Here is an 11497-nt window from a genome sequence, read left to right as displayed (position 1 = left end):
ATATATTTTGGAAGTCAAATAGAAAACATTTTTGGCGTTATGATGAAACAAGATTCAAATTCTCTTTAAAAGTATTCATATGTAGTGTCCCACAATACCAGAAACAAGAATTGAGGATAATTTGTGGGAAGAAAAAACATGCAACACTCAAACAGCCTGAACAGGGCAAAAGTTTCAAAATACACCAACTCAGATAAAGCTGAAGTTTCCACACAGACTACAAAACTCTCCACATGTGTTATGCGCTATAAGCCTATGACATTACAAAATTTGTGCTGTTATGAATGGAGAGATCTTGTTTGTGGTCCTTAATTCTCTATGATGAGACTACAGAACAATGAGCGTGTAAGGTAAATGTCCATAGCAGCGTGCTACGTACTATATATGCTTGCTTGACTCACTATAACAAGGTTATGGTTTTTTAACTAACAGATGTTTAACTGATACAGTGAAAGAAGCAAAGCTTGTGGCTTAAATTACATGCCCTGGAAAGTTTCCCAGCATCTTTCACATAGCACGAGAAGAGAAATTTTAATGATCAAATGTACGCACATGAATGCCATTACTACTATCTAAACCTGGAAATCAAAAACAAAAAAGTCTATGGTGTGTCCCTGTGGCATTCTTCATGCCCTCGAATCCTTTATTTCACATTTTTTACTCTTGTGAATTCCCATGGCACCCCAAGCTTCCAGGAAAAGAAGTATGAATATTATTAGTGATTTATTCTCCCAGATTCTTCGTTTTGCTTTTTGCATAAGGAGGGAATGGACAGCAACCATGTGACAATGAGAAGCTGTGATCAACATACCTGATGAAGCAAAATAACATTAGTGGATATTATATAAATAGCAAGTTTTTTTTCATTTAGACTATGTTAGTTTCTATTATATTTGATGACTTCAATTACTTCATTGTCATTGTTGTCATCATCTAACACATTTTCTATTGAAAATTTCATTAAACCAACAAGACTTAAGTCTAGCAAAAAGAGTTAGTCTCTTATAACGTGATAAAGCAAAATTCAAATATTTGCTGATAAATGTGTTGACATTTAGTTTCAGATCATGTCTCGAACTTGATTGCTTGTGAAGGAGGATATATATAAGAAATCAAAGAAGAAAAAATAGAAAATTCAGTATCTACCTGCTTATGTCACTATTGCTGCGGTCACTATTTTGAATTTTGCCATCTCCAGCATGGTCTCTATTGTTTCCTGAAAGGAAAAATCTTTTGATTCTCCATTCTTTTGCCAATTGTTTCATAGATTCCTGCAAAGATGGTCTTGGAGAAATCTTGGAGCCACTCTTCACCTTATCCTTCTTCATCCAATCAAGAGAAATTGGAAAGAACAACTTGAGGAGGAATGTTTCACTGTCCATGCTTTCAACCCGCAATATCTGACCAGGTCTACTATTATTGCCTCTGTTTTTCTTCTTGTTTAGTCTTTTGAGTTGAACTTTACTTCCACTACTTTGCATGAGTGTGTTGTCATATGAAGTTTCACTTTGATGTGGCTGTTCTGGTCCCAACACCTGCTTGTCTACAACCACCATGTCTTGGAAAGAGAGTTCGTAGCCAGACTCAGGAATGTCTTGCATCATTTCCATAAGCTCTCTTTGTCCTTCTGCAACAGCTTTGTGCCGTGAAGGGTCTGAAATTGAAGAACAAGAAGATGAATACTCAAGTTTAATGTTTTTTCTTTGGTATGTTTCTCCAAAGTCTGCTTTTTTATTGTGCCTTGTTTCATTGCCTTGTGGTCGATCACAATTATTTTGAGAAGGTATGGTGTTTGATGAACCCCAGAAACTGAATTCTTTGTCTCCTTCACTCTCTTGGCGAGTGTGTGTTTGGTGGATTGTGCTCATGGTTTGAGAGATGAGTGAAGGGAGAATGGTGAACGTGATTTTGAGTAGGAGAGAAGGGAAGTACTACGCTATGATAGGAAAATAATCTTGTCTTTATCTTTTTTCTATGGAATTTGTAAGGAACAAGTCGTTGCCGTCTTAGATGGGAGTAAAAGTAAATGGTCAATGTTGATTTTCCGCATTCCATTTGCTTCAAATATTCTTCTTAAGGTGTGCTTATATTTCACGTCATTTTCAAGTCCATGTTCTAGCGTTCCATTATGAACATTTTCACTTGTCAACCTTGGAAATACAGATCATTAGAGTGGGGAAAAATTGAGCAACGTAGTGTTCATGAGAGCATAAAATCGGGAGAGTCAAGCTTCTAGAATCACGTTCTCACGGGAAGTTTCTGAGAAAATCAGTTGGTCTTGACTGTGTTCTGTTTCCGAGAAAATCACTTTCTCAAAGCATAATAAACGATGAGGGAAACAAACTTGGTTATGTGTTTCAAAGTATTGTGGTCCCCAACGACCATAAGATTGTCAGCATATCGAAGAATGTTGACTATGGTCAGTTTAAGATTAAAATTAAAATTAATATGAAAAGGTATGTTGTTTCCAACTTTCCAAGAGTCAACTCAGGACTAAAATAGTGGATAACTTTATTTTGATGACACATTTGCACACATTAATAGCGGCAATTAATTATTAGAAGCCTATTAATTGCTTGCAGTGATCATTCATAATTCTGATCTATGGAAATCATTAGTTACAGTTGATCAAATGATTGTATTTGTATGTAGCCATAGGATGAAATTTCAAAACATAATTAATGATAGTGTCGAGCCTCAAGACATGAGGAAACAACAGCAGTAGGCAAGTACAATGAAGGCACCTAACTAAACAACTAATCCAAAGATGACCACATTCAGTTATTACTCATAACGTGTTTGAGCTAATACTCATGTCTACTTTCCATGTTCAAGGCAAAAGCTCCTAATAGCTTCTGATTTTCATGTTTTTAACGCTAGTTTAAAGCTTTTGGACACGGAACCAACACGTGGTGTGTGTTTGTGTTGCAATTAACACGCATTCATTCCAATCCATGAGTCTTGTGTCATTGAGTTGAATAAACGTTTAAAGCTTCTTTACATGGAAACAAACACACCCTTATGAGATTGTATTTGTGTGTAGCCATAGGATGAAATTTCAATACATAACTAATGCCAGTATTGTCTCGAGACATGAGGAGACAACAGCAATAGGCAAGTACATTGAAGGCACCTAACTATAACTAATCCAAATATGACCACATTCGGTTGTTACTCATAACGTGTTTATGCTTGTGTTGCAGTTAACACTCATTCCAATCCATGAGTCTAGTGTCATTGAGTAAAATGGACACTTGAAGCTTCTTTACATGGAAACAAATACACCCTTATTAGATTATCTCACAAAGTTTAGTAAGTGGAGTATGAAGAGTACTATCCTTGGTATCACGGTGGCATAATAACATGACCGAGACTTCTCATCAATGCGGCTATAATACTCCTAACTAAAGTAGAAACCATCATCATGATCAGGAAGAAAAGGATAATCAGTATAAGGCTGATATCCAGCATCCTTCAAATGAAGAACTAATTTACTGTTTACTTCACATATCTCTACAATATTTGGATGGAACTTATCCTTAGCCACAAACTCGTGTCTCGCATCCCTCAACTCAATCCAACTATAAGCTGGTTCTTTCTTCAAACATCTCTCATTCATAACCGTCCTAATTCTTTTGGCATCACCCCACCTGCCAGATGCAGCATAGATGTTTGCGAGCATAACATATCTAGCCGAATTTTGTGGTTCCAACTCAAACAAAGTCTCTGCAGCCTTTCTAGCAAGGTCCAACTTCCCATGAACTCTACAAGCACCCAACACTGCCCCCCACACTGCAATGTGATTCATAATTTCATTAGGCACTTTTTCAATCAAACTCATGGCTTCCTTGAGTCTGTTTTTCCTCCCCAACAAATCAATCAATAAAGCATAGTGATCAGCTTTAGGCTTCACTCCATACTTCCTTTCCATCAAATCCACCAACTCCAACCCTTCATTATCTAAACCTGCATGGCTACAACCAGATAGCACCCCAAGAAATGTCACATGATTTGGCTCTACTTTGGCTTCTATCATCCTTCTAAACACAGCCAATGAATCCTCCCCATGGCCATTTTGTGCAAACACAGTAATCAATGTATTCCAAGTCACCACATCTCTCACAGGAGCCATCTCAAACAAATTTTCAGCTGATCTCATATCTCCACACTTACCATACATATCAATCAAAGCATTGCACACATACACATTAAACAAGTTCCCACTTACACCACCTCTAATAACTTGACCATGCACCTGCTTACCTCTTCCTAGAAGAGCCACCTCTGCACAAGCACCTAGAACACTCACAAAAGTTAGAGCACTAGGCCTTACACCATCTTCCAACATTTGCTTAAAAACATCCAAAGCTTCACCACAACGCCCGTTTCTCGCAAAACCCGTTATCAAAGCAGTCCAAGAAACCGTGCTCTTAACCGGCATATTGTCAAACACCCTACAAGCCTCATCCAATCTGCATGCTCTTGTGTAAGCCACTACCATTGATGTCCAAGACACAACATTTCTCTCTGGCATCCAACAAAACACAGAACACGACAAATTGGGTTCCCCACATTTCCCATAAGCATCAATTAAAGCATTGTTGAGAATCACGTTCCACTCCATGCCAACTATAACTGCCACCCCATGCACCTGACGCAACCATTTAACGTTGCCCAAACTAGCGCAGTTTCCAACTACGCTCACAACCGTGAACGCGTCTAACACCAAACCGTCACGACCGTTTTGCATCGCCCGAAAGAGGTTAACGGAATCTTCGTGAAGTCCGTGGCGCGTGAAGCCGGAGATTAACGAGTTATAACTAACGACGTTCCGTTGAGGCATTTTGTCGAACAGGTTATGGGCCTTATCGAATAAGCCCGTTTTCGAGTAAAACGAGATTAGCGTGTTCCACGAGCGAGTGGTCTTGTTGGGAAGATCATCGAAGGCTTTGTATGCACTTTCTTCGCAGCCGCACTTTGAATACGCGTCAATGAGACCATTAGCGAGGAAAGCATCGAAGAAAAGCGCGGTTTTGATAAGGTGACCATGCACGCCATTTGCGAGTTTCACTCTCCTTGCCGTGACGCACTTTGAAATCAGAGACGAGTATTTCTCAACGGAGGAAACGACGTCGTTGGGCAGCATGGACATGTTGCTTTCTCTGAACCATGTTAAGGGTCCTTCTATAAGGTTTCGTTAATGGGACCCACTTGTTCAAATTAAGGGTCTTTCTGTGAGGTTATGGAATGGGTAGACATGGGTTCGTTCACAAAGTGGTGGGTGACCTTTGTTTTCTCGATTCTTCACCCTTCGCGAAGTTGTTGGACTCTTGCGTTCGGTCAAAGTCTGGAATTGACGCGCGTCGTGTTCATGCTCGAATCATTAAGACACAGTTTTCAACTGAAATCTTCATTCAGAACAGGCTAGTTGATGCTTATGGGAAATGCGGTTATTTTGAGGACGCGCGTAAGCTGTTTGATCATATGCCACAGAGGAATACTTTCAGTTATAACGCGATTTTAAGCGTTTTGACCAAGTTTGGTAAGCTCGACGAGGCTTTGAACGTGTTTAAGTCGATGCCCGAGCCCGACCAGTGCTCGTGGAATGCTATGGTGTCTGGCTTTGCGCAACATGGTCGCTTTGAGGAGGCGTTGAAGTTCTTTGTTGATATGCATAGTGAGGATTTTGTGGTTAATGAGTATTCGTTTGGAAGTGCTCTTAGTGCTTGTGCAGGGTTGACAGATTTGAATATGGGGGCTCAAATCCATGCTTTGATATCAAAATCTCGTTACTTGTTAGATGTTTACATGGGCTCTGCTCTTGTTGATATGTACTCTAAGTGTGGGGAAGTGGCTTGTGCTCAAACGGCTTTTGATGGGATGGTTGTGAGGAATATAGTTTCTTGGAACAGTTTGATTACGTGTTATGAGCAAAATGGTCCTGTGGAGAAAGCTCTAGAGGTTTTTGTTAGGATGATGCATAATGGGGTTGAGCCTGATGAGATTACTCTGGCCAGTGTGGTCAGTGCTTGTGCGAGCTTGTCAGCAATTAGGGAAGGTTTGCAAATTCATGCTCGTGTTATGAAACGGGATAAGTTCCGGAATGACCTTGTGTTAGGCAATGCATTGGTTGATATGTATGCAAAATGCAAAAGAGTTAATGAAGCTCGAATGGTTTTTGATAGGATGCCACTAAGGAATGTGGTGTCTGAAACCTCCATGGTTAGTGGATATGCCAGGGTAGCCAGCGTGAAAGCCGCGAGATTGATGTTTTCAAACATGATGGAGAGGAATGTGGTGTCATGGAATGCCCTCATTGCAGGTTACACACAGAATGGAGAGAATGAGGAGGCAGTTAGACTTTTCCTCCTCCTAAAGAGGGAAGCCCTCTGGCCAACCCATTACACATTTGGGAATCTACTTAATGCATGTGCGAATCTTGCTGATCTGAAGCTTGGTAGACAGGCTCATACTCACATTTTGAAGCATGGTTTTTGGTTCCAGTCTGGAGAAGAATCTGATATTTTTGTGGGGAATTCTCTCATTGACATGTACATGAAATGTGGATTGGTTGAAGATGGATGCCTGGTTTTTGAGCATATGGTAGAAAGGGATAATGTCTCATGGAATGCCATGATAGTGGGGTATGCACAAAATGGTTATGGTACAGATGCCCTTGATATTTTCAGGAAAATGATGGTATCAGGGGAAAAACCAGATCATGTTACTATGATTGGAGTTCTATCAGCATGTAGCCATGCAGGACTTGTTGAAGAAGGACGTCATTACTTCCAGTCAATGAGGACTGACTATCGTTTAGCACCAATGAAGGACCATTTTACATGCATGGTTGATTTACTGGGTCGGGCTGGTTGCCTTGATGAAGCAAACAATTTGATACAGACAATGCCAATGCAGCCTGATGCTGTTGTCTGGGGATCTTTGCTTGCTGCTTGCAAGGTTCATAGAGACATTAAATTAGGGAATTATGTTGCGGAAAAGCTCATGGAGATTGATCCCTTGAACTCAGGACCTTATGTTCTTCTTTCTAATATGTATGCTGAGCTAGGAAGATGGAAGGATGTGATGAGAGTCCGGAAACAGATGAGGCAACAAGGAGTAATTAAGCAACCTGGTTGCAGTTGGATTGAAATTCAGAGTCGTGTGCATGTTTTCATGGTGAAAGATAAAAGGCACCCTCGTAGGAAGGACATCCATTTAGTTCTTAAAATTCTCACAGAACAGATGAAGCGGGCTGGCTATGTGCCAGAAGCTGATGAGGATGAGATCTTTGAGGAGGAAAGTGACTCTGAACTTGTGTTGCATTGTGAAATGGAAACGGAAGCTGTTACTGCAGTTGCATAAAATGAAATTCATCTGGCTTATTGCTCTCGAGTCCTTCACTAGAAAGTAGGAAGATTTGGTATAAAAGTTTGTGAGATTGTGAACGAGGCACATAAAGTTGTTTTTTGGTATCTATAATAACATAAAAGTAACTTATAAATTTAAAAGATAAATCTTCAAACAATTTTTTCCCTTCTATTCATGTTTTTAGTGTTTTAGTCATTATTGTTTACATAGCAGGAACCGAGAGGTGCGCTCTATTCTGTTTACACAGCGGTGGTTATTCTGGGTATGATTGGTGCTAATGTATCTCTTAGTCATTAATTTCTCTCTTAATTTTTTAATTCTTGCTCCATGAAATATTATTAGTATTGGACTATTCTCACTAACTCTAAAAAGTAATTCTTACTTGAAATCGTTGACATTAATGCCAAGGCAAAGTTTCTGACATGGTAAAGGGTATTATTTATGAATAATACCCTTTACCATTATTATGTCTTGCACAGTTAATAAGACAAGTAGTAGTGTTAGTCACTGTAATAAGTTGCTGACATATAATGAACATCTGGTAGGATCGAGTAAGAACAAGAGCAGGAACATTTTGTTGTAAATTTAGGTGGCTTTCTGTTGTAATGTCAATAAGAATCCTTTTGTTGTAGCTAGAAATATTTTGGTTGATTAGATTGGTAAAATAGTAAGTTTGTAATTAGTTGATTAAATTTGAAATTCTAAACTTTCCAAAAATCATGAAATTATGGTCTGTATTTAGTAATTTGAAGATTTTAATTCTGATTATTCTCTTTATCATCAAAAACCGTTTAGAGAATTCAGACGTTGATCCCGGATTCTGAAACATGTAAATTTGAATAAAGAAACTCCCTGTGTGTTGGTTTGGTGCGCATGTTAAATAAGATTTTTGGTTTAGTGCTCCTTACTGATTGAAACGATTGAAATTCTAATATTTTAAAATTGTTTAGAATTCTAAATTGTATATGCTAGTACGTAGGCTGTAGAGGCAGAGCCTCAAACATACTCCTCAGTTTGTTGTTACCACCGGCTTCAATGCAACAGTGATAGATATTTCAATCTGCTAACTTTCTTCAGTTAAGCACATTGATTTTGACCAATAGGAGGGAAGAGGAATCTGAATGATGAAGAGAGAGACGGTGGTGTGAATTAAGTAATCATAGAAAATACAAACCAACATAATATACATTTTTATGCTTGTTGATATGATTTTATATCTTCTTGTTTGCTATCTGCAGAAAAGTCCAAGACACGTGAACGCTCTTGAGAGAGAGTGTCATCATACTTTTAGGATGACTCCTTAAGAACATCTATACCTAAGAATTGCATAAGAAATAGATCTGTAAACCAAGATGAAGCACACTATCACCCCAACATTCTTCCATCTACTAGTTTCCCCTCCAAGCTTTGCTTCTTTAAGTACATCCTCTCCTCTCACAACACATACCCCAAACAAGTACTCCAAGCACTTATTTGAGTTAGAGAACTCATTTATCAGGAACCCTTCAAAGGGGTACTTAAATGGAGATATATAATGCATGAAAATCCAGTATTTTGGAATTTCATGTTTTGATATGAAGTAGCCAGAGAACAAGAGAAATGAACCGATGACACCAGCGATCATTGAATTCCCAACTATGAAATTAGGCACCAGAGCACTGAAACATACCACAACCGAATTTGCAATGTAAAGAATTATCCAAATTAGCATCAAAAAGTACCAAAATGCCATGAAATTCCTGTTTAGACCAATAAGCCAGTACAAAGGCACTGTGAATAAAATGGCTAATATGAGTAGAAATGGCAAGTAAACTATGCCATTGGCAATTGCATAGGATGAAATTCTGTAGCTTCCACTAGAGGTCTCCTTCATTAGAATCTCCCTTTCTTGAAGATAAATTGGTAGAGCTTCAGTGGTGTTTGATAACAAAAATGTTAATATGAAAGCAAATAGACCTACTTTTTCTTCTGCTCCCACAAGACCATCCTTGAGATTACAAAAGACAGACCCCAAAACCAGTCCAGAAACCAGCATCTGAATTGTCCTACATGCAAAGAGTTCCTTTGTACGAAGGATGTTTTTGGAGAACCTATGACTGAGAATCATGGTTTCTCTCAATCCAGAATTAGCAAAATCACAAGTGGTATCCATTCCCTCACCAACGATTTCTATGTCAATTACCTTGGATTGTTGAAAGAGCTGTTGCAAAGTAAACTTAATACTTCTATTTTCACCTTGTTCACCACCTTTCTTTTGTTGTTGCTGAATGGTCTCAATGGAATCAATGGCAAACTCAACTACATTTACATGAAGAGGGATCTCTAAAGCCATTAACCTTAGGTTCACACCCAGCAAATCTACAGTGCCATGGTGCAACACATTGCCATTTGACAATAACAGTATTGAGTTGAACAACTTCACTATCCTGTACCCAGGTTGGTGGATACTTAGGACTATAGTTCGTCCCCTAGAGTCAGCCATGACTTTAAGCATATCAATTATCTGCAAAGCTGAGGTACTGTCAAGCCCTGTAGTTGGTTCATCCAAAATCAGCACTTTTGGATCATGTATGACTTCAACCCCAATTGAAACTCGGCGCTTCTCACCGCCAGATATGCCGGGAACCCTGTCATCTCCAATTCTACTCCTAGCAAGATGGGTTAGACCAAGCTCTAGAATCAGTGACTTGACCCTGGAGCATAGTTGTTCCTGAGGAAGGTTTAACCTTAACTTTGCACTAAACATTATGGTTTCTTCAACCGTAAGCAAGGGAAACAAGGCATCCTTTTGTGTAACATACGCTGAAAATTTTCTGAACTGAGCTTTATCTAGAGGTTCTTGATTCACCAATATAGTCCCACTTTGTGGACTAGCCTTACCAGCAAGAATCTCAAGCAAGGATGATTTTCCAGCCCCACTTGGCCCAACAATTGCAAGAATTTCCCATGGCTTTGCTATGCAGTTCACATCCTTGAGGACATGCCTAATTCCGTTTTGTTCAGACTTTGCTTCATCTTCTGCTTCAACTTGTGGAGTTTTGCTGAAGATATTAAAAGGTTTCTTTGTTGTCTTTGTGCAGATCTTGTAGTTGATGCCTATTGCCTCAACCTCACACCCTTGTTTCTTCATTGAATACGCTCTTTGCTCTTTTTTTCTATTTCACTATCTGTTTGTCTTCAACTCGCTTCTTATTTACAAGCTACTATTTTTTCATATTATTTTTTGCATCCACAGTTTTGGCCTCTCCTACTGTCTGCAAAACAATGAGTGGTTCGAAGGGATTTCACTGCAAAGACAATGAGATCCTCAAACCTGTACACATAGACTTAGTTCACGTGAACTTGTTCTGGTTAGTGCATGGAGAATAAAATTATAAAATAGTAGTAGAATAGTTCACGTGGATATTCTTGGATTCTCATCGTTTAGAGGGACAACTACAAATTATAAAATAAACATCTTCAACAATAATACAATTGGAGGATGTTAAAACCGCGCCATTATGTTATGGTTTCGGAGCATGGTTGATACTGCTATGACCTATAAGCTTAACTTAGCCCTTCAACGTGTCTTTTCTTTTTTATCCATAAGAATCCAATTTAGTACTAAGAAATTTATAATAGCTCACGCACACACCCTTCAACATTTCTGAGGGAATATTAAATAAGTTAGCTTCTAGTACTGTCGTTTGTTACATAAATGTAAAGATCCAAGTGTACTAACTCTTGCTGGGAACTAATCTCTATGCAACATTTTCTGCAAGAATAAGAAAGTATCAAATGCAGTACTAGAGTTTTTCATGCTTGACTAGACTGATACCTTGTGATAAATTATGAAATTATAACATGTACATTGTGTGAAAATGATCATAGATGACTTTCCCTTTCTGTTTATGTTTTTTTTACAAAAAAAGAAAGAGCCTAAACGGCTACTGATGTTAATAACTTAGTAGTGGTCCTTAATTTTGTGGCTCAAATTTATCAATGCTAAAAATGGTAACCAAATCATTATTCATCCCAAACTGTAACTAGACATGGGCTGCAATGCAACTTTTTTCTGTGTCTTAAGAAAGTCAAAGGATTATTTGAATACAATTATAGCTTTATGAAAATCTATCTATCATTTAAA

At 38.6% G+C, this 11497-nt stretch overlaps 2 protein-coding genes and 1 non-coding gene across 3 annotated transcripts; 1 reads left to right on the top strand and 2 right to left on the bottom strand.

Annotated features, from left to right (window-relative positions):
• Positions 1–346: 346 nt before the first annotated feature.
• Positions 347–5152, bottom strand: LOC109809957 (pentatricopeptide repeat-containing protein At2g21090). The gene is made up of 2 exons (XR_014434462.1): positions 1147–5152; positions 347–811 (listed from the first exon to the last, which is right to left on the bottom strand). It is a non-coding gene; the product is annotated as a pentatricopeptide repeat-containing protein At2g21090 (transcript).
• Positions 5153–5247: 95 nt separating this feature from the next.
• SLO2 (Pentatricopeptide repeat (PPR) superfamily protein) lies at positions 5248–8198 on the top strand. The gene has a single exon (XM_020373250.3). The coding sequence runs from the start codon at positions 5248–5250 to the stop codon at positions 7363–7365; it is 2118 nt and encodes a 705-aa protein (XP_020228839.1). The 3' UTR covers positions 7366–8198.
• A 284-nt stretch (positions 8199–8482) lies between these two features.
• On the bottom strand, positions 8483–10676 carry LOC109807560 (ABC transporter G family member 5). Its single transcript, XM_020370104.3, has one exon. The coding sequence runs from the start codon at positions 10499–10501 to the stop codon at positions 8672–8674; it is 1830 nt and encodes a 609-aa protein (XP_020225693.1). The 5' UTR covers positions 10502–10676; the 3' UTR covers positions 8483–8671.
• Positions 10677–11497: the final 821 nt, after the last annotated feature.

This window comes from Cajanus cajan, chromosome 6, assembly GCF_000230855.2.
Source record: "Cajanus cajan strain Asha chromosome 6, NIPB_CcT2T_4, whole genome shotgun sequence".
Classification (NCBI taxonomy): domain Eukaryota; kingdom Viridiplantae; phylum Streptophyta; class Magnoliopsida; order Fabales; family Fabaceae; genus Cajanus; species Cajanus cajan.
This window is presented reverse-complemented; position numbering and strand designations above follow the sequence as displayed.